The sequence below is a fragment of the Solanum dulcamara genome, chromosome 6, assembly GCF_947179165.1.
Source record: "Solanum dulcamara chromosome 6, daSolDulc1.2, whole genome shotgun sequence".
Taxonomy (NCBI): Eukaryota; Viridiplantae; Streptophyta; class Magnoliopsida; order Solanales; family Solanaceae; genus Solanum; species Solanum dulcamara.
The window spans coordinates 5,357,060-5,384,784 of record NC_077242.1 but is presented as its reverse complement, the minus strand read 5'-3'; the positions used below and the strand labels follow the sequence as shown (position 1 = coordinate 5,384,784).

Genomic DNA, 27,725 nt, shown 5'->3' with positions numbered 1-27,725 from the left:
GAATTCATTTTACTTAAACGGATTGAAATTGTCACACTTAGCCTGAATTAACCATACTTTGGCATTTTCCAACTTTATAGGCCCAAATTATCAGCCCACTTATGATTGTTTTGGACGAGAAGTAACGCTTCGGCCCATTATCCAATCTCTGCCTTTTCCTATCATTTCAACTTCTTATCTTCGGGATATTTACACAAATAAACATATATTATACACCCATCAATTATTTTTAATTTAAGCGATTAGATGAATAACTATTTAGTAATTTATATCAATTCTTCTTTATTCCTTATAATTCATCATCCCTATCCATTTCTTTACCTTTCACAAATTTCTTTTTTGGGCGAGAGTCAAAGTCAGTAACCAATCTCAAACGTTTAATTTATGAAGAAAAATATGGTATTTATTTTTATTAACTACACCAACAACATATCAGTACAATTCTTTAAATGGAGTTTGAAGATGATAGGATATACATAAATTTTACTTATTCCTATCTTTGTAAGGTATGAAGGTTGTTTATGATAGACCTTGACTCAATAGAGAAGTTATCAAAGTAGCGTTGCAAATAATTATGACAATAAAATAGTAAGATATACATAAGGCAAATGAAGCAACAATCAATAATACACATGAGAGAATAAGAAACTACATGACTATTGAATACTACTACTAATAAGGAAGATAAGACGAGGCTAGACTCTGCCTCTCTTACATAAAGTACGACAACACTCAACCACCCATTAACCCTCTACTCTAATCATCGATTTCTGTACATTTTTATCTAGGGTCACATCCATTGTAAACTGAACTTGTGTCATTTATCGTCTAATCACTCCCCCCAACCCAACCTCAGTTCTTCTTTGGTCTAGCTTTAACTTTCCTAACTCCTGCTTAATGTAACCTCTCACGCTTTCTTATTGGCGCATCTGTCCACCTCCTCTTAACATGTCCGAATTATTTTAATCTCGCTTTCTTCATTGTCCGCCACGAGGGTCATTCACTCTTATCCCGTATAACTTCGTTCTTAATCATATCATTCCTAGTATAACTGCACATATATTTGATCATCTCCGATACATCCACACATCCTCAATAAATTTGAGCAAAGGTCTACAAATATTTCTACTGAAATACTAAATCAGAACAAGATTAGAGGTTTATATTATTTTCTTGTAGTAGAGTGGTAAGTACTTTTCATTTTCAATTAGAACTCTCATGTTCAGAGTCTGAATATGAAATCAACTTTGTTAAACTCCTATGTTCAAAGTCTGAATATGTAATCAACTTTGTTAAACTCCTATGTTCAAAGTCTAAATATGAAATCAGCTTTGTTAGGAAAAAATTTATTCCTTAATATGAAATTTTTCGACATAAATTCAAATTTAATCTGACCCCAAGTTTATGAAGACCGGATAGTAAATGTAAATATTTTTTTTTAAAGAAAGATTAAGACTTGAAGATGTCGAATTATACTGTCTCTATTGATGACGATAATCCTTCTGATATAAAAATATGATATAATATAATTAAAAATTAGCAGATCAAATCCTTCAACAATTCAATATTATGGAAATAATTAATTAACCAATGATAATTTGACGTCTTTTCTCTCCTTGCGAGTGTTAAGCGGAGCAAGAACCGGTCTTTCTGACTTTTAGCCAACAGATTATAAATTGATTCAACTTCAACCAAAAAATAATATATATATATATATCATGAAAGCTCTAATGAATCTCATCTATTTGTTAGTCAATTAACTTAGCCACACTATTATTGTCTTATCTCAATTACTAAGATAGTTAGAATAATAATTTTGCAAAACTTCGTAAGAAATAACAAAGCTTAAAGTATATTTTCAAAATCAGAAATTAAAATTAGTAAAAGAAAATATAATCCCAACAAATCAGAAATAATATTGAAAATAAGAAAATCGAGCTCATTGAATGCATAGTGTGTCCAAGAAAATTATTTCCCTCAAATATTCGAGGTTAATGAAATATATTCTCCCAGAATAGAACGATCTTACTCACCGGTGTATTGATACATATAATCACGGTGTCAGCGAACCACTCAAAGATAGTAAAGTACATTAGAATTTGTTTGTGTAGAATGAGAAGTTCAGAAAATTCGTCATTGAAAAATGAGAAAAAATCCATTTATTTATAGACAACAAAGAATAGTATGAATATGTGCTTATTGTGCTTTATCGAAAAGGTTACAACTCTTTGAAAAAGTCACAACCTTTCGAAAAAATTACAATCCTTTGAAAAAGTCACAACTTTTCAAAAAAATTACAATTCTTTATTTTTCATTCACATTTTTTAAAACCCAACAGTTATTTTATGATTTCGCTTTGTGCTAAAATCACATTTTTGTCTTATCTGATACTTTAATTTTGCGATATACATTTAAATTTGTTGTATAAAGATTTTTTACAATCTTTTTATCAAATTATAGTTAATTAATATACATCATCAACTGAATTTAAGAACTTAACCATATTGAAATAATATAATTTCGTGTAAACATCGAATACAAATAATTTTTTTATTAAAATTGTGAATTTTTTTAAATGAAGTGATTGGCACAAGTCTAATACCTTAATCCTACTAGAACTTGTCATCCAATAATTTGGCTATTAACAAAGTATTGCAAAAAGTAAAGAAGAGGAATCCTTTAGTTATGTTGTTTTTAATTGTTTAAGTTTTCTTTTTCTTCATATCATATTAATAAAGTTTTCATTTACATGTTTTGAGGGTATATCAGTAACCATCAAATTTTGTAATTGATGGATATTATATTTATCAGACGTTCACAAATTATATATCTTCGACGGTTGTTTGAATTTTATAAATTAATTTAAAAGTTAAGTACTGTACTCTTCCCGTTTATTTTACTTGGTACATATTGATTTGATATTTCTTTTAAGAAAGTATTATTTTACCGAATTAATCTTACAGATATACTTTAAATATTTTTTCATGGTACAAACTGATGTCCAACTCCAGGCTCGAAAAAATTAGTCATGATAAAAATGGACGCTAATAACGGTACTTACACCTTGTTTGGATGGTTGTTATTTATTGCATTGCATTCTATTGTATTATATTGTTAGTTTGAATATAATATTTATTTTGATTGTTAGTTATATTTTATTGTATCGTATCGTTTAAATCCATCTTAGGTAACGACGAAAAGTTTTATTTTGTGTAACGATCGATTTGGTGTGATCACTTCATTACTATAATACCTTCTTCTCATTTTTTCTTTATTAATTGTTTGATAATTCTATTTTACACTTTACGCTATATTTTTAGAGTAGCTTTATCACGTATCGTACTTTTCTCATAGGTTTATCATTCTAATTATTGATGTGTGACATTATATATCTAAATATTATATTTATTAAATTATTACAATACGATATAATACAACACAATACAATACTTCAGTAAGTTTCTTGAAGTACATCTTATCAAATCATAAAACGTTTCATTCTTTTTAATTGTTTTTTCTTCTCTACAAATTTATTTGTTATTTTCCTGTCTTTTTATTATTATTCAGTATTAGGCTGTTCCAAATCTGCAATAATAAAGAAATCAGCGCATGTTGTGAACAGTTGACTTTAAGATATATGAATAAAGTTTGTTATCTTAGCTAAGCTGTTGATTAGATCTGCGCAAATACCGGAAAAAATATGTTAAACTTGTAATTAAAAAAAGACTAATTTACTTTTAAGGATTTTTTTTTTAAACATTACAAACTTATTTACACTTTAAAAAATTACTCAGTAATTATAATTATAAGGGTAAAATATAAAAATATAATTAATTATATTTTGTTTTTATAAATTAATAATTAATTTATGATAAAATTTTAATAACGTGAACAACTAATATGAGACTGAAAAATAGTGAATTAAGGTCACTATTAATAAACAAGTTAATGCTTGTAATTTATTTGCAAAAACTATCCATTCCAACACGTAGACGATGACACACGTATAAAACACGGTTTAAAGCATGGTTTATTTTTCCGTTACTTATTCAACGTCCGAAATCCATTAGTTCGATAGAAAATTAATTTATGTCTTTTATAATATAATTTGTGGATTTTGAAATAGCATAAGTTATATAGAAATTAAGTGTCATAATTTGTCATTAGTGACATAGCCATATCATATGTAGTGAAAGATGGTCAGTCGTACATCCTTCATAAAATAATTATAGTATTATATATATATAGAGAAAATTATACGAAATATATAAGATATAACTTGTGTTATATCATGATACAAAAATATATAAATTTATGCCAAATAAGTTTTATCGGGATATGTCAAAGATATTTTCTGCCCTTTTTTTATTACTTAAAATGCTAAAGGAATAAAAATCACCAATTTATGAGGCAAAAACTAAGTACTATCCCAAAATCGAATCGTGTCATGCATTCGTGTGAAAGAACCATCTTTAGTCTAATTTTCTTTATAAAAATATATTAAAAAAAAATTCTTGTACTCTAAGTAACATGTCATCAAAATTGAAGTCTATTATGTTAATTAATCAAAGGACAAAATTTAATGTGAACCAGAACTTCATGATTCCTATAGTTAACTTACCTTAATAAAATAGTTCATATGGAATGTTTCTTTTCTCTAGGCTGTGCAGTATTTGATTTGGATCTAAAAAAATTCAAATATATATATATAATATGTGCGTATTCTCTTTGTCTAAAACATATTTGATTCTTAGCAAATAGTAACTACCTACATTATATTTTAATTATATACTAGGTGTGCAAAGTTATACTTGTTGGATTATTGCATTATACTTTTATAAAAGATTATGAGTAATATTTGACTACGTCATTAAATATGTATTACTATCTAATCTTATCTATAGTGTTCATTATTTCAATCGTGTAAATTGAAAGTACATCAAAAAAATTATTTAAGATATTTGATATTACTACTTATTCTTCACCGTAGTTACTATTTTTTCATCATTCAAATATAATTAAGTATTAAATAATGAAAAAACAAATCGAAAAATTGAATACATATATACCTCTACTTTTCTCTCTAGAACAAATCTTGATTAGCTGGAGTATTCCTGGTAGGTTAGGCTGTCTTTAATTTATTTATTTATTTAAGCCACTAATGATCAGACCAAAAAAACTTAATTATCTGTTATAACAACCTTTTATACTAATAGAGATGTTTCAAAAGCTAGAACAACAACATACCAAGAAAAAAAATAATGAGTAGATCTTTACTATAAGTAGTTCATATACTCTTTTTTTCCTATTTGGTGTTCGGTAATATGTGTTAGAATTTGATTAATTCAGATTTACGTCGATCCATTCAGGATTTAGCTTTCTTTATCATGATTTTTTTTTTTTTGCATATTTAAAACTAGAAATCTAGACCTCAAATTATAAAGGGAGAAACAGTCTCATCCACCGATGATAAATCATACCTTATTACTAGAATATAAGCAAGAATACATTATTTGAATATACATTTCTAAAATTTCAAGTCCAAGAATTTTTTGACTTGCCAAGATTTCAAAGTCCAACATATTGTGTTGCGTTGGAGTAGTTCCATGTTTTAATTGAATGGTATTCTATATGTTATTTCACATTAAAACGTAGCTACATATTTTTTAATTATTTTAAAACGACGATTAAACTTTGATTGCCTGTTCAAGAAATGACCATCTCATCCAATTTTTTCAACATGTAAAAAGTACGGTTAATAAAAAAAAATAATGCTCCTTTTCATTACCCAACTTAGAATTGATTAGACTTTCTAAGCGTATATATATATGTCTAATCACATAATTTGCAAAATGATTCACATCTTGGATGCATCTTTACCATGTTTCTTATGAACTTTATGTTAAAGCGGATTATTGGGTATGTTTGGTACGGAGCAAAATATTTTTTCCTTATTGAAATGATGTGAGTCGGATTGGGTATTGATTGAGAAATATGAAGGGCTTAAAAGTTTAAATAGGGTTAAAAAATTCTCCATCTCATTAGTGGCGGAAAATAAATAAAAAATTATTTATTTTTTTTATAAATAAAAAAAAACATTATTCCAAAAATATTTATATGTAACCTATCAAAATTCTATATGGACGGGATTGAGTAGGGAGTGGGGGTGGGGATTAGGGATGTTGGGTGAGTGGCAAGGAGACAATGAACTTAATGTGTCACTTATGAAACTTATTTTTATTTTTATTTTTATCGGAGAAGTTATTTTCCGCATTTTTAATGAGTTTTTTTCAACCAAACATAGAAAAATTAAAAAATATTTTTCAAAAAATCCATACCAACAATACTCTTAAGCTTTAACTTTTTTCGATATTTATATTAGAGTCCGACTAAATATAGATCAAAGGAGTCATTTTCCAAGACAATGCTTCCAACATTTTTTTCATTTGTAGGACTTAAATTTAAAAACTTTAATTAAGAATAAAGGTATTCTAACTATTCCACTACTGTCTACCACCCATGTTGATTGTTTTAAACATTTTCTTTAAATAAACAACTACCTACCAAATTTATGTATGTTTTTTTGTGTGTGAAAATGGAACAATTTGGATATTTAGCCTAATTGGTGTATTCAGAAAAAAGAAGAAAGAGGAAATTGGACTAATTAAAGAAGATATAGTCACAATTACCCACAAACTTTTTTGGAAGTACATTTGCCGTATGTTTTGGGGTGGAAATTAATAGTTGTTAATATTTCATAGTCATATAAGTACAAAAGAATATTGGAAAAATAATCATAACTTAATTAACCTCTCATTCTCACAAAAAAGTCCAGGCAGAAACCAATAGCATTAGCCAAGTCTATTTTGCTGATGCCATCTATTTTACAATTCAAATTTTGATCACTAATAATAAATATATCAAGACTTTTACTTTATTATATTAAGTTAGTGTAAAATAACATCTATCTATTTATACAAATATGATATTAACAATAGCATATTTAGTTTATTCTTACAAAATCTCCTAAAACTAAAAAAGCTATTTCTAAAAATTTTCAAAAATTAATTATAAATATTTTTATATTATCGATATATATACTACTCAGGAGCATATCTAGGGTGTGTATACATATTGCACAGGAGCATAGTTAGAGTATCGTCTACAAATTCACGTGAATATAATATTTTTTTTCAAATTATGTATATATATATTAAGAAATTTATTAATTTATATTATCCTAAAAACATGAACTCTTTAACTTAAATGTTCAATTACTACAATACCTCTAACTAAATATGCCTCCTAACTTAAATGTTAAACTATTATAATACCTCCAATTATAAATATCCAAATTTAATATATTTAATTATTTGTTTGTTTTTTAATATTAAAAATAGATATTTTTTCCACATTAAAGATTATGATTCTTTCAAAGAATTATGACCTATATAGACAGATAAATTATTTTTCTTCCTCACTACTATTTCAAGAGAAAATCGACTTGAAACTTTTTTGAAGAATTGTGAATCTACTAAAATATTGTAACTTTTCTTAATTACCTATTAATCTACTATTTTATTTTATTTCATTACATCTTCTTATCTAAAGTTATATGATTGGGACAAAATAGGATTGTAGTAAAGTAATGATAGGACAAAATATCAATGACCAAGTTGGATAAATGAATAAATAAACAAATGTGGACGGAGGCTCAACTATATTTAAGACCAAAGGGTCCCTTAGCAATAAAAATAAAAATAAATAAATCTAACATATGAACATGTCACCTTATGTCACATTATCATGTTTAATTGCTTGCACGTCCTTAATAAATTATATTTTTGCCAATCTGTCATTATATGACTCCTTCATATTAAAACCCAAAATAACTTCATAAATTCCACTATCTTTCCCCACTTCATACCAACTCTTTCTTAGCAAACTTTTTTTTCTCCACATTGCAAAAAAGAAACTTTTTTTCTTCTCTTTTTTGTTCTAAATGATAAATATTAATTAAGCTCAAAAGGGGGCTTTTTTTTTTCTTTCTTCTAAGTTATATAAGTTAATTTTTTTGGTCATGGAAGATAGGCTATACAAAAGTCCATTTTTTCACAAACAAGAAGATTCCACCGGAACTCCACCGGATAATGCTGATGATTCTTGTTTTTCCGGCGATGAAGCAGCTGAAGTTAGCATGCCATCACCTAGAAAAAGGTTTGTAATTCTTTTCTTGATAATTATGATGTCTCAACTACCTTTTACGTACCTCAACTAATTTTTAGTAATTTAATTGTGGGGTGATGATTATTTAAAATAATCTTTTTCTCATATTAGTTTTGGTTTGATTGTAAATTTCTGTTAGGAAAGGAGCAAAGATGAAAACAATTTGTGGGGTGTTAGTTTTTTTTTTTTTTTTTTGAAGAAATGAAACTTAAAATTATCAAAAATGATTTTTAAGAAATTGAAATTTGATCAAAAAAATAAAATTTTGGATTTTTTTTCTTATTTATTAATTTTGTTTAAATTATAATTTTTGTAGTAGGAGAGGAGCAAAGAAGAAAGTAATTTCAGTGCCAATAATTGAAGCTGATGGATCAAGAAGTAAAGGGGAAGTTTATCCACCACAAGATTCTTGGTCTTGGAGAAAATATGGACAAAAGCCAATTAAAGGATCACCTTATCCCAGGTAATTATAATTTAATTAAATTAATCTTCACTTATTCTTAGATTTTTCATAAAAATGAAGTTCATAATTAGTCTAATAGTTTTTTAAAAAAATAATTAAAATAATTTTTAATTTTTAAACTTTTAATTATTATGGATTTTCTTTGTAGTTGCCGCCGGGGGTGGTTGGTAAAGGTTCTTATACTTATCCAATAGGCTAAATGACTAAATTATTTTAGACCAAAACATTGCATTAATTAGTTAGTAATTAATTAATTGATTAATTAATGTAGTAGTTTGAATTTTGTGTTTGCTAGTTACTACTACTTCTCACCCGCCTACTTAAACCTTGCTAATCACGCTCCTTTTCTGATAATTAGCATTCCCTCCGTGTCAAATTATCTATCGTGATTTTTTAAAAATTGTTGTTTCGAATTATTTATCGTTTGAGAAGTTTGTTCACAACATGTTTTTTTGAAGATTACAGACACTTCAATTACGAGTGATGTTATGATCATAGGCGAAGAATTTTGATTTTATAAATTCTGAATTTTGTAACGACGATTTTAAGTGTTAATAATTGAGTTCATAATTTTATATTTATGCATATCTAATAAATTTCTTAAAAACGTTATTGGGTTCAGCTGAAGTTGTACTAGGGCTTTTAGCTCTGCTTCTTATTATTATGATTGTTCAAATATAAATAAAGGATAAATAGTTGAAGATTTACTATTTTTTAAAGGAGGTGTAAAAGAAACGCACGTTAGATAATTTGAAACAAAAAGGAGTTCTTAGCCACTTTGACAACCAAAGCCAGACGTAGAATTTTTTTTTATTACTTGAATTATATTAATTTAATCAATTTTCTTTTGCAAAAATATTTATGAATAATTAAGCTAAGTTTCTGTCAATTATTACCATTAAAAAAATGTCGCAAATTAAATTGTTACTTCTTAGTTTGTTTGGTCAAGCTCACCAGAAGCCAAAATTACTTATTTTAGAAAAATTAGGTATTTGACCAAATTTTAGGGAGAAAAATGTGTTTTTGGAGTAGTAGCATTAAATATATTTTTAGAAGTTGAAAAAAGTAATTTTTCCCTGAAACATTTTTGGAACCTTAAATAAACACAAATTACTGTTTTAATATTGATAAAAGTATTTTTGAATTGATTAATCAAATACGAATTGCTATTTTTTAAAAATATTTTTTCAAAAAATAATTCGGACAAAATACTTCTCATAATAAGTAGATTTTAGAAGTTTGGAAAACAAACTTTTATCATACTTACTGACTTAAAAGTATTGAACTTACCACTAATTACACATTTAGCGTGTGTTACCATTTTAAGAGCTAGCACAACAACCAACCAGGGTTGTCAGAGAGTAATAAGTACTTTTTCATCGTTTATTAGAAATCTCGAGTTTGAATTTTCCTGGGTATTGAGTCTTCTTTAATAAAGAATACTTTACTTTTTATAAGAAATTTTTCGGCATGTATTCGAATTTAGTAGAATTTCAATATAAATATTAAAATCCGGCTGAAAAGAGAAAAAAACTTAGCACAAGGTCTTCTAGAAATGAAGCATTTATGCCATTAAAAAAAGGGTTTAATACTGCATATAACATTAATGTAGTTGTCCCTAGACTCTTTCAATACATTGTTCCTTAATTTCATAACCATTTGCTCTTATTGATTTTTAGAGTATGGCCAAATTGATAACATTTACACATTTACACCACTAGATAAGATTTTGTGCATAGTGGCCTTTAAAGATTTTCATTTTTTTAAAGTAGCCACGTTGAATGAACTTCTACACCTTGATCTAACCTCGATTTCTTCAATGTCCAATTGGTAATATAGCCAATTTTATTTCTTCTCCATTAATGTGGATTCCATAAATGATGGTGAATGCAGTTAAAATTATGTTTTAAATTATATACTTGTTCAAGTTAGTGTTTTGGTAATGCGTGGACAGATGATGATCTATCAAAAGTAGTTTCTCTATCCCCATAAAAATAAAGATAATATTTGCATATATTCTATCCTCTTCAGAGTTTACGTACGATACTATAGTGTATATGTTATAAAGGATGCATTCTATCTATTCACACCATGAAATTCAGAAAATACTAGAGTGTAACACCTATTATTTGGATTTTGGACCTGTAACGTAAATCAACTTTTTATTTGTTTTATTTATTGTCACACTAGATTCTTTCTACGCAAGGGATTCAATGGAATTTGTATATAATCCAAAAATTATATTTTTATCCTATTCGTGCAGTACTATTTTCGGGAAAAAAAAGTTCAATTAAACCACCTTGCCTCTCTTTAGCTCAGCGCCTATTGTTCCATTTAATATTTTATTTCACACTTAATGATATTATGACATGCTCAAGATCCCAAAGACTAAATAAAAAAATTGGAATAGAGTTTGTGAAAATAACCACAAAAAATTTTATAGATCAAAAATTATACTATTTATATAACTAAAATTTATAACCATTTTACTATTATAAAGTTTTGGTGGGCTATGAGTATTTATTTTTCTCTTTTACTAAAATTTTAAACGTGTGTTTCATGTGCAGGGGATATTATCGATGCAGTAGTTCCAAAGGCTGTCCCGCCAGAAAACAAGTCGAGCGTAGCCGCCTGGACCCCACCATGCTCCTCATTACCTATTGCTCCGAACACAACCACCAAATTCCGGCCGCCGCCGCCACCAAACACCACAACCACCACCACCCTACTACCACCACTACCCCGGTCAACAGTTCACCTACCACCTCTACCGGCACCGCCGGAGACAACAATACTGCAGCAGCGGCGGTGGATGCTGCCGTACTTGACAAATCGTCTCCGGAAGAACCGGATCTATATACTTATCAACACGATAATGGATTCTCGGATCTCGCCGGTGAGTTAGGTTGGTTTTCCGATATGGGAACTACTACATTGATGGAGAGCACGTCGTCGTCAATGGTGGGATCCACGTGGAACGATAGTGACGTGGCTCTAATGTTGCCAATTCGGGAGGAGGACCAGTCGTTGTTCGGTGATCTCGGGGAATTGCCGGAATGTTCAGTTGTTTTCCGGCGGTACAGTGTGGAAACTCCCTGTTGCGGCGGTACAGGATAACGAAGCATGTGTCAAATTTTTCATTCGAAAAAAATTCCTTTTTTTTTTGGTTCCACGTAATTCATGACCTTTTTTAATTTTATTTTGATGTAAAGATCTGGTAGATGAAGAAAAACCAAGAAAAAAAGAGTAGAAAATATACTTTTGATTTGATTTTTACTTGAAGCATTGAGCTCCTTTTGGTAAAGTTTACGATAGAGGGTGGAGTATTGAAAGATTATGAGTTTGAGATTTTTTTTATTTTGATTTTTTAGATTAAGGAGTTTTAAATTAATAATTTATATATATTTAATATTGATGAGTTCAGTGGACAGAACGATCTATGTGAGGCCTAGGTTAAGGCAGGAAGTTCAAGTGTGACTTTCCTCGTAGTTGTAGAAGTATAGGTACGTAAAAGAGCACCAAAAAGGACCTAAGCTCTAGTTAACCCAATGCAAGACAGAGGTGGGCAAGGTGAGCAGCATGGAAAGCGAGGCTAACCGAAGGATTGGGCTGACAACAAACACTCATCTGCATGCTTAAAGGCTTAATCCTGATCCGGTTTATACCTTGGCTTCACTTGTCGTAGTAAGACCACCCCTCTTTGAGCTAAGATCAAACTTTTCTTTTGAGCCAATCAGGAACCTTCTTTCCAAACTCGCTCCGTAGAGTAGGAGAATGCTCAGGTCCGTTCAGAAATGGTATGCCAACAAACACCCTTTCTCCTTAACCAATCAAAGTCAATTTAGACAAAAATGGAATTGTGATGCTAGGTAAATATAAAATTTGAATTAAACTTATTGAGTTTGATTTTGTAATTGAGAAGCTAACTCCGCTCAAAGTTCTCAATTTAAATTTAACTTAGGAAAGCTATTTAATTACACAAATATTTCTACCATATTATAATAATTCACTTTATAATTTGAAATAATTACATGTTGTCTTATTAATTAATAATTTTATACCAACTTGTAAGTCAGATACTCGTTATCTTTCGGCTCTCTCCCCTTGTTCTCTCTCTATTGCATTTTTTGATACTAGACATATGTATCTTGATACCAAACACATACTAAAAAGGATAAATACATAAGAAAAAAGGCGAATGAGAAAAGAAAAAAGACGAGCAAGAGAGTTAGTATTTATCGAATACATATGAGTCACATTTGAATATAAAATATATGAAATAAGTTATACCTAATTTGACTTGTATATATCTAAATGCGTGTTAGATATATGTATTTAGTGAAAAAGAATTATACAAAAAATAATTTTCTAAACTGATGTGAACACATATAATAAAGACATAAATTAATTGAATTTGTGTTGTTTACTCCAGAATGCTAGTTGGCGCTTGGCGGCTTTACACGAAGATGATTGGATTGAATTTTTTTTCTCTTTTTGATATAAAAATAAATATTAAAAAAATACTATATTCAATGTGGGGTAAACATACTACATAACCGTCTTTTAAACTTATCACAATATTTTATTTAAACCTTCGAATTAAGCAATGCTTCAACTCTATGCTTCAACTCTTAAAGACGTTCTAAATAGGTATTTTTTATTCAAATTTTGAAAAATAATTTAGGTGTATTTTCATTAGTTTATAGATAACATAATATATATATATATATATATATATATATATATATATATATTATATATATTAACCTTAAGTAAAAAATATCAAATTTTTTATGACTTATTGAGGTGAATGCATATAATTAAATAAAATATCATGTTGTTAACTTAACTATCTAATAGATGAATGAGAACACAAGCAAAAAATAAAATAAAATTAAAATTTGAATAAAAAATATCTAATTGAAACATTTTATTAAAAATTGAGATGTTCAATTGAAACATGACCTAGTTTGAATGTCTATTTGGAATTGTTTTGGTTAATCACAATATTACTTGAATCAACTTATACGCAACTCAATTATTTCACCAACTTATATGCATCTCGATTATTCCACCAAACATATTCTACCTTCTACTAACACAAACTACCGAACAACTCTACCTACCAAACCTTGGACGTATAAAAGAAACAATCTACTAATATTATTTTCTCCATCCAAATTCCAATTCATTTACTACTATAGAGACACCCAGAAATGATATTTTAACTTCTCAAATTACACCAAATATATTGTACCTGCAGATTATCAAATTTTGATCTTGCACATATTATGAGCAACAAAAATTGCTACTCAGGAAATACACTTTTAAAGGGAAAAAGACGTTCATTCGACTTATCGGTAACATGTTATTGCAAAGATCTTGACAGTTTCTCCAGTTTTTCAAGCCATCAACCAGAACACATAAAACTAAGACCTTGTTTAGACATTCTGTAATTAGAAACTAACAGTACCTGCTCCTCCTTCCGAGTTTTTCATGAGAACGCTGCTTCGCGTATTCTCATGACTATAGGATAAATCTTATATCCAACATGCGCGATACCCAAAGAGAGAAAAAACAGGAGAGGAAATCATTGATTTAATGACAATTTACAACTGCTATATAAAGCTTGAGCTATTGTCTTACGTAATTTTCCTCGAACCCTAGCTTGAACAGCACCCGAACTTTTTCCAAGCAGACCCTTCATCTTTAATGTTAATTGTCTGTCCTTTAGGTGGTGCAGATGAAGTAGCACCTTCATCACCTGCCTCGACTGCTTTCTTACTGACAATCCGGTATATCTGTGTGAGAGCTTCAGTAAACGCATTCTCAACATTGGTTGCTTCTAATGCAGAAGTTTCCATGAAGTATAGGGCTTCCCTCTCTGCCAAAGATTTAGCCTCATCAGTTGAAACAGCAACGAGGTGCCGGAGATCTGATTTGTTGCCTAGGAGCATGACTACAATGTTAGGGTCAGTATGGTCTCTCAACTCCTTCAACCACCTTGTAACGTTCTCAAAGGTAACATGTCGAGTAACATCATATACGAGCAAAGCACCGACAGCTCCCCGATAATAAGCACTCGTAATGGCACGATACCTGGTATAGAAGAAGTAAGACTGAAGCAGTAGCACAACTTAAGATCACATCCAATTGACAAAAGTTCTAAAAGGAACAAGGATGCGTCCAACACATTCCTATTCTATACAACAGTAGCAATAAGTTGCATACAAGAAACTACACCATTCACTATCAGCACAGATCGTCAATAATATGGGTGGGATGGAAGAAAAACTAGTTGTAACCGAAAAATCTACATATGCAATTGAGCTTGAATATAATGAATATCAGAATTTACTGATCAAGAAAAATAACGAACAGTATAGTTTGTATAGTTTGCCAGTAAGATGTGACCCATTTTATTCACAAACTAAACTTGAAATTCACAAAGTTAACTTTATGTCAAAGATGAAATCAATTCTTTTTTCTTTGGTTTCCAACCCGATGTCTGGTAACCACATCGGACACTAATTGGAGTCACACATTGCAGAGCCCATTTCTGGGAGCGGCGCTCCCGATAGAATTTTTTCAACTCAGCTCTTATTAAGACACCTAAATCAAAAGGTCACAAAACACTTAAGAGCGCTTATTTTAGGTGTTTTTAAGTCAAAATAGATTCTAAACAGTTTTGGAGTGTTTGGATAAAATTTTAAAAATGCTTAGAAGCACCTGTTTTTAAGCCAAAATAACAAAAACAAATCAAAAACCAGAAGTTAGAATTTCTAACTTATGGCTTTTGGCTTATAAGTCAGAAGCCAAAAGCCAAACCAAACAGGCTCTTAAAGTGGTACCAAAGATGACTTAAATGGGTTCAAATGACTAATCTAAATACTTCATTGAATTAGTATTTCTAACTCTTTTTCCTAAACAGAGAAATAAATCCACAACTTCCGGAATATGAGATGATCTAACATGATCTGCACAATAATTGGAAAAAAAAACAATAGGAGAAGAAACCATAAAACAAGAAAAAAAAGCCCCAGAAGGATATGGCGTACTCCATCTTTCTTCTGCTGCTATCCTTAAGGGCTAAGTACGAAAGTGTGGGTAAATATATCAGAGTAAAAAAAGCACCTTAAGCGGAATGGTTAGAAAAGAAAAGAAATTCTGTTTTCCTCATAAGATATGAAATTGGTTAGAGATTACCTCTCATGTGGCAAAGTTATTCATCTCAGAAAAAGGGTTTTGCATGCAAAACATCAATAGAGAATATAACAAAATGATGGCTTTGTAATAAGGAGGAAGTACTATCAATATTTCGTCCAGTGGATTACGTCCTTGACATTGAGAAGTGCACAAAATATTAATTACAAATCAGGCACTAAAAGGCCACGAACCAGCAGCTGAACTGTGCCAACAAAAACACTGCCAGAACTAACATGCATAGCTGCGCATATCTCTCAAGAAATGAATAGGATAAAGGCAGCTTACAAACTTAAGCAACAGATCAGAAAGCTACCTGAGGGCATTCAAGAAGGGATAGCTGTATCTTATCATCCTCTTAATACAGTTCTCATGTTTTATCATGCCAGCTTCATAATATGCTTCAATCACCATATCATTAAAACTGCACTGTGTTCTTTTGATAATCTAAAACTTCAGTGTGTTTGTACCCAATTATTATTAATTTCTGTAAGAAACATGAGCATAGAACGTGTGGAAGGACAACAATGTTGTGATACCATTGCTTAAGGCATGCGAAACACACTTATGATTCATAAGCCTAGTAGCAAACAATGTCAACCACATCCTCAGTGTTTTGGTTCCTCAAATTTCCCCCCAACCTCAAAATTTTTGGTTCACCAAATTTCTTTTCTTTCATCATGTTTGCTACCTTTTGGAGAAATGACTTATGTGATATTTCTTTTCTTCCCATACTAGATAGCTATTACACTCCTTTTCTTTAAATAACATAAGTCCAGTGACCTAGTGGTCAATGAAGCGACAAAAAACTATTCGATATCACGGATCAAATCCTAGCAAAGACAAATTATTAGGCAAACTTCTTCCCATTTGCCTAAGCATCGGTAGACAATTGCCGAGTAACCACACCGGTGGGGCAAACTGGCCCAAAAACCACCGTTGTTAAAAAAAAATCCAACATAAGTTATGAATTTTACTTTGAGTTGTATCTCGATTCTTTATCTGAGTAGTTTAAGCTGTATCTCACTTACAAATATGGCTTTCAAATATTATTTGTATTCTGACTGTAAAGGGGCTTGGTTTAGTTTCTAGCTTTGTAGGACCTGTTTCCAAAGATTTACTCCCTATGGTGTGTGTTAAGTATTTTGTATGTGTACATATAAGCTTCTCACTAATTTTGAGTGTATCGGAAGAATCTACACCAATATCCACAACCATTTGATACACATATGTCGATGATAACGAAGGATCCTTGTAAACATCTATATTTCAAAATGAATATCTAGTTTGAAACTAAATATACTTTGATTTTGTTCCATACGGTACTTCCACTCCTTTTTGTTAACCCATTTCATATGCCTTATAACCATCAGAAATCAAGGAGAACGAGAAGGAGAAACACATACTATCAGGCAGAATAACAGTATAAAGTGTATGGTGGATACATTAAACAGGGAGGTATGTTTTTTCATGTACAGCATCTACTACAAACCAAAAATCAATGACATAAAAAAAAATAGAACAATCAAAATCATCATGTACAGTATACTAGTTTCAAAGATTATTATTGATGTTATGATAGTACTCCCTCCGTCCAAAAAGAATAGCAGGGTTCAAAGTATGAGATCAAAGCACTTAATTCTACGTGAATTTGAATAGCAAGCCTGCCATTATTTTTAAAATATATGCTAAAATGTAGAAACCACAAAAGAAAATACAATTATTCATAATTTTTTATAATAAAAACATTTTGAAATATTTGCAAAAATTACAACCAAACAAAAAAATATCTTATTCCGCAATGAGTAATGGTGTCATCTAGTATTTCTTTTTTTGATAGGTTCATCTGGAAATTGAGTATATTTTACATTGCTCAGTTTAGTGAAGCTATTTTATATTCAGTGTAAGCATTTGTTGGCAAGAAATAGTCCTCTAGTCTATGCATCATTCCTTGCCAGTAATAGATTCATTACCTTCTCACACATAACACCAAGTTCTCTTTTTTCTTTTTTCCCTAATCTCTTCATTTGACAAAAGAAAAGCTAAGAATCAACACAAAAAATCTAACATCAAGGGTGTGGTGGGATGGAAGGCATCCCTCCGCGCTTTACTAGAGATCTCGAGTCCAAGCACTGAAGAGGGAAAACCCCTCGATAGGGAGTGCTTCTCGATTTAATGGGGCCTATGAGGCACAAAACTGAACCAGTCGGGTCAGTGGGTATCGAATATCAGATGGTTACACCAAAAATGAAAAAAGCTAAGAAATCAGTCAAACAATAAAATGGCCAAGGATTTCAAAAATTATGAGGAAATAATAAGTTGCTTTGGTCATTCATTTTTCTTATTAGAAAATATACCCTGCCAATGTACTAGTATGGGAACTGAATAAGTTCAAATAATCTTATAACAACAGATCTGGAAACTAAAATTTCTAAAACTAGCTTTCAGATTGGAACCACAATAACATCTAAACAACTAGGAGTACACAGCCTGCACAAATATTGAATTGTCTGATCATCTCATCTAAAAGTGTGTTAGACACAACACATTTTATATACTTCATTATGTCTTCAAAATGCTATTGACCATAGAGGTATATTGCACCCATTTTCACTCATCTTCCCATTGATGACTATATAATTGATTCCTCACTCTATCGGCGGCGAAGCAGAAACCAGTGGCCGGTCGCCGGAATCTCGACCGAGCTACGAGATCCATCATTTTGTTCCGGCGAGACCCTTCCCAGCTGCTCGGCAGTCCGATTCCGGCCAAGAGAACGGCGATCCTCTTTTCCGACGCTGGTGAGCTAGAAAATACAGTATCCTCAGATCTGCCTTTCCGGTAAGTTTCATTTCATTTTGGGACTATTATATTTTTTTGTGTAGTGCAGTTCTCTCTCTCCAAATCTGTCTGCTTCTTCTATATTTTTCGGCGAAGTTCTTCTTCCTCGTCTCCTTGTGTTTGCTGGAAGATCTGTCTCTTTGGTTTCCGGTAAGGTTTTTCTTTTTCCGGCGAAACTCCTCTTTCTCTCCTTTTCTTTATTTTCCGGTGAAATTTCCTTCTTGTGTTTTCCGGCATTTTCCGGCAAAATAGGTTTGTCTAGATCATTCAAAATCTGAACTTGAGTTTTCACTGCCCGGCGGCTTCAAGCGGTTTATGGCAACGTCCAAATATCTACGGCGACGCATCTTTGTCACATTTTTCTCCGGGCCAGGTTCTATCTCTCCTTTACTTAACTGATTATTTGTGCTCCGGTTTTTATTTAGTATCACTCTGATCAGTTGGCTTGCTGCTCTAGTCTCTTAGTTCCTACCATTATAGTTTTAGATTTTGTTCTTCATTTTATTTCAACGCTTAGTGATTAGTTTACATTGTTTTGCCTATTAGTTAGTGTGTAGAGTCTCTAATATACATCCTATACTGTCTATTACTATCTAGTTGCCTGTTTGTATTCTCTGGATTTATTTGTTACCAGTTTATCACTTTTGTAGTTCATATCTTTTTAGTGGATTCAGTAACTAATGGTGGACTAGGGTCATGTCCTCGATTGGGGCTGAAGGCGAGGGGAAGTAGAGGTAAGAGGGGAACGAGTTCTCTTAAGTTGAGAGTAGAATCGTGGAACATAGGGTCACTTTCAGGGAAGTCCATAGAACTAGTGAAGAGTCTTAGGAGGAGAAAAATTAATACAGCTTGTGTTCAGGAGACTAGATGGGTAGGCATCAAAGCTCGAGATGTGGACGGATTTAAATTATGCTACTCAGGAAGCTCTAGAGATAGGAATAGAGTAGGTATTCTAGTCGACGCGGATCTTAGGGAGTGTGTGGTGGAGGTAAAGAGGATCAGCGATAGGATGATGTTGATTAAGCTAGTTATGGATAGGCTTATTGTGAATGTTATTAGTGTGTATGCTCCCATGTTGGCCTGGATGAAAAAGTCAAAAGACTCTTTTGGGAGGGTTTGGATGAGGTAGTGAAAAGTATACCGAGTACCGAAAAGATTTTCATTGGTAGAGATTTCACTGGTCATATCGGTACAACTTCTAATAGTTTCGATGATGTCCATAGAGGCTTTGGTTTTAGGGTAAGGAATGGAGGCGGGGTATCTTTTCTGGAGTTTGCAAAAGCCTTTGAGTTGGTTATTCCTAACTCGTGTTTTCTGAAGAGGGATAATCAATTGGTCACCTTTAGTAGCACGGTAGATAGGACTCAGATTGACTACTTACTCCTCCGGAAGAGTGATAGAGGCCTTTGTAAGGATTGCAAGGCTATTCCGAGTCAAAATATTACTATCCAACATAAGTTTTTGGTGATGGACTTGAAGATTAAGAGGGATAGGAGAAAGAAGACTATCTATGACCAACCGAGAATTAGATGGGGGGCCTAACTCCCGCCCTTTCTCGGGAGATGGAGGGGAAGTTGACTGGTTCAGGGGCCTGGAGCAGTAGTGGGGATGCGAACGACATGTGAGACATGACAGCTGGTTGCATTAGAAAAGCAGCAACCGAGGTTCTAGGAGTATCGAGAGGTATATTCGGTGGTCGTCAAAGAGATTAGTGGTGGAATGAAAAAGTACAAGGCAAAGTGAAAGCCAAGAAGGTTGCTTATACGAAGAGGATAGAGTGCGTGGATGAGGAGGAGGAGAAGAGTAGGCTTAAAGATATCTATAAGAAGGCGAAGACGGAAGCGAAGTCGGCGGTCACCAGTGCTAAGACAACAACTTTTAAACGCTTATATGTCGAGTTAGGAGAAAAAAATGGGGATAAGAGATTGTATATGCTCACCAAAGTGAGAGAGAGAAAAGCCCGCGACCTGGATCTAGTAAAGTGCATCAAAGACGAGGAGGTGAAGTGTTAGTAGATGACGCCTCTATCAAGCAAAGGTGGCAGGCTTACTTCCACAGTCTCTTAAATGAAAAAGGAGACAGAGACATTATTCTGGGGAATTTGGCGTACTCTCATAGTCTTCGAGACTTTGGGTACTGCAGGTGTTTTAGGGTTGAGGAGGTTAGATGGGTTATTAGCAAGATGATGAGGGAAAGAGCGACCGGGCTCGATGAGATTTCGATTGACTTTTGGAAGAGCACTGATAAGGCAGGTGTGGAGTGATAGACTAAGTTGTTTAATGATATTTTGAAGACTACTAAAATGCCCGATGCATGGAGGTGGAGTACTATGATTCCATTGTACAAGAACAAGGGTGATATCCAAAACTGTAATAATTACAGGGGGATCAAATTGCTAAGCCACGCTATGAAGATTTAGGAGAGTGGTAGAGATGAGGGTGAGGACAGGAGTGTCAATCTCAGAGAATCAGTTCGGATACATGTCGGAGCAGTCGACTACTGAAGCAATCCATCTTATGTGGAGACTGATAGAGAAATTTAGAGAAAGAAAAAGAAATCTTCATATGGTATTCATTGATCTTGAAAAGGCTTATGACAAAGTTCCGAAAAATATTCTCTAGAGGTGCCTGGAGGCTAAAGGTGTCCCAATGGTGTATATTAGAGCAATAAAGGACATGTATAATGGAGCCAAGACTCAAGTTAGGACGGTAGGATTTGACTCAGAGCATTTTTCTGTTGAGATGGAACTACATCAAGGATCTGTACTGAGTCCTTTCCTTTTTGCCTTGGTGATGGATGAGCTGGCACGGTTTATTCAGGAGGAGGTTCTATGGTGTATGCTATTTGCGAACGACATAGTTTTGATTAATGAGACTCGGGACAAAGTTAATGATAGGTTGGAGGTTTGGAGACAAACTCTGGAGCCCAAAGGGTTCAGATTGAGCAGGACCAAAACTGAATACTTGGAGTGCAAATTTAGTGGTGCAATGGATGAAAAAGGCATAGAAGTGAGGCTTGCCACTCAGCCTATCCCCAAGACCAAAAGCTTTAAATTCCTTGGATCCATCATCCAGAGCAGTGGGGACATCGACGAGGATGTCACGCATTGCATTGGAGCAGCGTGGATGAAATGGAGGCTTGCCTCTGGAGTCCTGTATGACAAGAAGGTACCACCTAAACTTAAAGGTAAGTTCTACAGAATGGTGGTTAGACCGGCGTTGTTATACGGAGTGGAGTGCGGCCAATAAAGAACTCTCATGTCCAGAAGATGCATGTTGCGGAGATAAGGATGTTGAGATGGATGTCTGGACACACTAGGAGTGATAAGATTAGAAATGAGGTCATTCGGGAGAAGGTGCTAGTGGCCTCTGTGGCAAATAAGATGAGAGAAGCGAGACTGAGATGGTTTGAACATATGCAAAAGAGGGGTGTCGACGCTCCAGTTAAGAGGTGCGAGTGGTTGGATTTGGGGGTTATGCGAAAGGGTAGGGGTAGACCGAAAAAGTATTGGGGAGAGGTGATTAGACAAAATATGGCGCTACTCCATATCACCAAGGACATGACTTTAGATAGAAAAGAGTGGAGGTCGCGAATTAGGGTAGAAGGATAGTAGGGATAGAATGGTGTCTTGCCATATGTCGATTTAGGGTGGTCGTAGGTCTAGGCGTGTCATTATAGTTGCGGTGTTTTGATTACCACATTAAATTTTTATTGTTATTGTCCTTGTCTTGTAAAATTTGCATCGTTTTTCATTTTTTGTGTCATTATGCTCTATATGTGTGTATGTATATATATATATATACACACACACACATATAGTTTCTTTGCAAAGTCCTTCAGGTTTAATCATGTAAGTGGGTATGCCCACAAATGTCCTGTAACAATAAGTGCTATATATATATATATATATATATATATATATATATATATATATATATTTATTTATTCTTACTTGAAAATGTGTCTTTTGAGCCGAGGGTCTTTCGAAAACAGCCTCTCTATTTCTATGAGGTAGTGGTAAGGTCTGCGTACACCCTACCCTCCCCAGACCCCACTTATGGGATTCCAATGGGTATGTTGTTGTTGTTGCATTATGTCTTCAAAATGCTCTCAGGATCAAATCTAAGAAAATCAATTAGGAACACAGATACTGCAACCCATAGACAACAAATACCATCCAAGCAACAATACCACATCTAGACACACAAGCAATTCTCACTCATCTAAATCCCAAACAAGTAAAAAAAATAACCACTTATACCACTCGCGGTTACTTGGACCAAGGGTCCTTCGGAAACCACCACTCTCCCTTCACAAAGTAGGCGTAAGGCTCCATACACACTACACTCCTCGAACACCACTTGCAGCACTACACTCAATATTTTGTTGTTGCTGTTAATGCAAGCCCAAGCATTAATAGAGACTATTACACCAAGATTATGCAACCAATCAACAAAAACACTAAAACTCAAGCCATAAACCAAAAACAAGAAAACCCCAGATACAGAAACAGAAAAAGGAACATATATATCTAAAGTACATAACCATAAGATACAAAAAAAGTCAAAAAGATTTAACCTTTACCTTTCTTGACCAGCAGTATCCCAAATCTGAGCTTTAATAACTTTACCATCAATATTGAGGCTTTTCGTAGCAAATTCAACACCAATAGTTGATTTAGACTCCAAATTGAATTCATTCTTGGTGAACCTGGAAAGCAGATTCGATTTACCCACACCTGAATCACCTATCAACACAAGCTTGAAAAGGTAATCATACTCATCATCACCTCTATAACCTGCCATCCCTGAAACTGTATATCTTCTTGCTCTGTACTTTTACTTCTCTTTTTGATTGAGCAAAGAGTAATAATTCACAGAAAAGATTCAATTTTGGAGAAATTTTGAAGAAGAAAAAGAATTCTTCAAGGCGGAGAAATGGAGTGAGGACTCTGGTCTGAGGTTGGCTATATTCTAGGAACAACTCCAAATAGCAAATGTATAAGAGGAAATGACGGAAATACCCTTTAAGGTTCAATGATTTTTATTTTTTTAAATTTAATATCCTCAATCCTGTGTGTCTGATACCCCATTAATAGTCTAAATTTGGATTCACTTTCAAAAAAATTGATATCAAAGAAATAAAACGTTTTTTGATAAAAGCAGCTCTATTTTAAGAGCTCGAACTGAATATTATTGATTAAAAATAAAAAAATACTTACCATTTTAGTCCAACTTTATTGATTTGAAATACATTTTGTCTAGCTTTATTTATTTATTTTTGAAAGAAAATGGTAGTAAAGAGTAGAATTACATCAATTTTCCACTTAAACAAAAAAGGTGTTGAAGTATGAATATATGGAAATAGGAGAACTACAAGCAACTTAGGAAAGTTTTCTTTAATTTTTATTTTTGGGTCCAAAACTTTAGGAAAGTTAATTAAAGTGGGAAATATAAATGGTCAATATATATTCCACAATTATTGAGTATATTATTACCTTAAGAAAAAGTATTCCATGTAAGAATCCTATGCAAGCTTACATATTTAGTGGTGTTATCAAATCATGTATAATTTAATTTAGTTAAAGTGATTTGATAAAATAAAAATATATATTAGTTAATTATGATTAAATGTAAAAAAAATTAATGCGAAAAATTATATTATATATCTATTAGTTTAATATAAATATTAATACGAATAAATTTATACCTATACAAATATAAATATTATATTCAAATTTTAGATAATACTTTTGTTTATCCGTTGTTTAACTTGAATCACCTATATGTCTGGTTATATTTTTTAAAACGTATCTATTGTAAGTTTACACCAATATAATTGCCATATACTGTTTTATTCAAATTAATCAATAAATGAGAATTTAAGCTTCAAGAGGGAAAGGATAAATTAGGAAGAACAACAATTTGATTAATAATTAATGTTGAAACTTTTGTTTGGGCGTATAATTAGAACACACATCAATAAGTAGGATGTTTCGTTAGGCATGTGGGTGGGTCATTATCCAAGGTAATTAAGAGCATTAGTAGATTTATAATTGTTTATTGGTAAACAAGTCTATTCTAATAAAAAAAAGTTACAATTCAAATGAAAACTATAATTCATTAGACGCCACCCTTCTCCCGTTAGTTTATTAGGAAAATTAAGCGAATAAGTCAACATATATTAGTTAATTAGTTAATATAGCTATAGTTTATCTTATTTATAATTTGTTATTAATATCTAGCATTAATTAGGGTTCGAGTTTATATAATTCATTCGTTTGTAATTCGAAATTTGTATAATTTTTGGTTAATGTAATTTTGTTTAATATAATTTATATAACTGTTTAAAGTTTAGATGTTTGTGTTTGGATAAATTCGTTATTTCAAATTTATACAAAAATAGATCTTTTGTGCGCAAGTCGAATGACGTATGTACATCATTATAAGACTTCATATATATTAAAAGAAATACATATCTTGTGTTTAATCATTTTGATGTAAATATTATTCTTAAATAGTTTTTCAAATCAACTTATTATTTCTAATAAGAAAATAGATATTGACATAAATTAATCCAAAAGTTATTCATAAAATTGTTTGATATCATCCTATTTCTAAAAAGTCGATTTGGAAACTCAAGTACGCAACAACCATGTCCACCCAAGTCTGTCAATTAGAACATTGATAATATGATATGAGGGTTCAATTGAGTAAATTAAGAATTGAGATATCATAATTAAAAATGGACATTTGATGTAACTTAATTTTTATTTTTTTATTTTTATTTGATATGTTTCTTTTTAAAAAACAAAATGGACAGGGAAAGAAAAAATAGAGAGAAAACTACAATGTGAAATATTGAATCCTCACCTGAGAGTTTCGACAGTCAATCAACTGAGCTACTAAGCTGATAAAATTGTATAAGACTATTTAAAGATAAGAGCCAACCATCATCAGCACATCACTATTCAATTTGGTATATCTACACATTCATTGATATATATATATATATATATATATATATATATATATATATATATATATATATATATATATATTGATGGATCCATTGGTTGAATGTTGCCAGTTGTATGTTTTCCTATAATTGACACTTAATATTAACTGTAATACACTGCTTCTTGTTTTTGTATTTAAAAAATTATCATGATTATTTTTAGGCAATAATGCAACCATTATGTGATCATATAATTATTTTTAAAGCCTATCGAGTATCGACAATTTAATTAGCAGATATGAATACCATCATATAGATATCATATTCTAGGACATTGTTTGGTTATAATGAATTGAGTTTTTGCTTAATTTTTGAAGATGAGTATTAAAATATTTCAACTGATTTTTTTCTTTCCACTCACAAACCTTTAATTAATATTATTTCTAAAGTATATATATATATATATTCAAGTGCCACTCCAACTTTTAAATACTATTTTTAAACTTTAACTTCAATTTTTAAACAAAAATTAAAAAAAAAAATTGTCAATAATATAATCATCACTCTTATCACTATATTATATTAAATGATAATAAGAAATATATTATTTGTAATCATAACTCGATATAAATATTGCTAAAGACTTTAACAATTTTAATATAATGACATTAATTTAATTATCATTAAATATTTTTATAATAATAAAAAAAATTATTATTACTAGATATCTCTTTTTGTAGCAAACGCCCGCATGCATTTGCTTGGAGAAATCTTTTTGAACTCTTGCAGCAGATTTTTCCATTTGCTTGGCTTTTCTCTTTATTTTGGTTGAATTTTGTCAATCAATCACATTCTCTTTTGTTATCCAAAAAGCTCAAAATTATTGATTACTTTCATTCATGACAGAGAAAAAGAAAAGCATAGTATTTTGTTTGCATGCTACTTTAGCATAAACTAATTAATTAAAGCCAAGAACAAAAAGTACAAGCTAAAAATTTTCAAAGTGTTCTAAAATAAATTAACTTGATAAAATAAGAAGGAGGAAGTAAAAATACCAGGAAAACAAAAGAGAAAAAGCAATGTATGTATGTATATATCTATATCTTCTTTACATTGAAGAAGAAGGCTATATTTATAGCCATACAAGTGAGTGGAGGAAAATATTAATGGGTAAGTTGCCCACCGAAAAAAGATAAAGGACTATCCACTAATGCAAAGTGGACAGCCATTAATTTGATTGATAACACTCCCTTTGGATGTCCACGTAAAATGTGCCTCATTAAAAGCTTTACAAGAAACAATATACATACTTATTCTGAACATCCATAAATGTTGTGACTCGTTAAAACCTTACTAGGAAAAATTCAGTGGAAAAAAGCCTAGTGAAGGAAAAAGAGTACACACATCTGATAATACGCCTTGAGTGTTTCCTCATTAAAAACCTTATCAGAAAAATCCGGTGGGACAAAACTTTGGCTAAGAAAAAAAGAGTACAGTGCGTATTTTACTCCCTCCGATGAAAACATCACTTAACATCACGAAGACGACGCATTTCAATTTTGTATCTCATTTTCTCAAAGTTTGAAGTCGACAATGTCTTGGTAAACATATCTGCTAAATTGTCGCTTGAACGAACTTGTTGGACATCTATTTCACCCTTTTTTGAAGATCATGAGTAAAAAATAATTTTTGTGAAATATATTTTGTTTTGTCTCCTTTCATTTATCCTCCCTTCAGTTTAGCTATACATGCAGTATTGTCTTCATACAATATTGTTGGAACGTCTCTTTTCAAAGAAAGGCCACATATTTTTTGAATGTTTGAGTTATGATCTTAACCAAACGCATTCCCGATTTGCTTCATGAATGGCTTTATCTCTGCATGATTTGAAGAAGTGGCAACCATAATTTGCTTTGTTGAACGCCATGATATAGTTGTACCACCACACATAAATAAATAGCCTTTCTGCGATCAACGTTTATTGGGATCAGACAAATCTCCCGCATCTGCATAACTAATCAATTGTGATGTGGAT

The 27,725-nt window shown here is 31.6% G+C and overlaps 2 protein-coding genes across 3 annotated transcripts; one reads left to right on the top strand and one right to left on the bottom strand.

Moving 5' to 3' along the window:
* Positions 1-7,923: 7,923 nt before the first annotated feature.
* LOC129893293 (probable WRKY transcription factor 65) lies at positions 7,924-11,993 on the top strand. Of its 2 annotated transcripts, none has more exons than XM_055968801.1 (3): positions 7,924-8,217; positions 8,543-8,689; positions 11,257-11,993. In XM_055968801.1, the coding sequence occupies exons 1-3, from the start codon at positions 8,081-8,083 to the stop codon at positions 11,804-11,806; spliced, it is 834 nt and encodes a 277-aa protein (XP_055824776.1). In that variant the 5' UTR covers positions 7,924-8,080; the 3' UTR covers positions 11,807-11,993. The 2 variants fall into 2 exon arrangements, with proteins under 2 accessions (XP_055824776.1, XP_055824777.1); XM_055968802.1 differs by having other exon boundaries at positions 7,956-8,217; positions 8,546-8,689.
* A 2,021-nt stretch (positions 11,994-14,014) lies between these two features.
* Positions 14,015-23,693, bottom strand: LOC129891731 (ras-related protein YPT3). Its single transcript, XM_055967187.1, has 2 exons — positions 23,318-23,693; positions 14,015-14,788 (listed from the first exon to the last, which is right to left on the bottom strand). Exons 1-2 carry the CDS (start codon positions 23,536-23,538, stop codon positions 14,353-14,355), a joined length of 657 nt encoding a protein of 218 aa, XP_055823162.1. The 5' UTR covers positions 23,539-23,693; the 3' UTR covers positions 14,015-14,352.
* Between the last annotated feature and the right edge of the window lie 4,032 nt (positions 23,694-27,725).

Coding starts and splice junctions, on each gene's coding strand:
- LOC129893293 (XM_055968801.1), top strand. CDS start 8,081: ATGGAAGATAGGCTATACAAAAGTCCATTTTTTCACAAACAAGAAGAT. Junction 8,218..8,542: donor ATGCCATCACCTAGAAAAAG/GTTTGTAATTCT, acceptor TAATTTTTGTAG/TAGGAGAGGAGCAAAGAAGA. Junction 8,690..11,256: donor AAAGGATCACCTTATCCCAG/GTAATTATAATT, acceptor TTTCATGTGCAG/GGGATATTATCGATGCAGTA.
- LOC129891731 (XM_055967187.1), bottom strand. CDS start 23,538: ATGGCAGGTTATAGAGGTGATGATGAGTATGATTACCTTTTCAAGCTT. Junction 14,789..23,317: donor GATACTGCTGGTCAAGAAAG/GTAAAGGTTAAA, acceptor CTTCTATACCAG/GTATCGTGCCATTACGAGTG.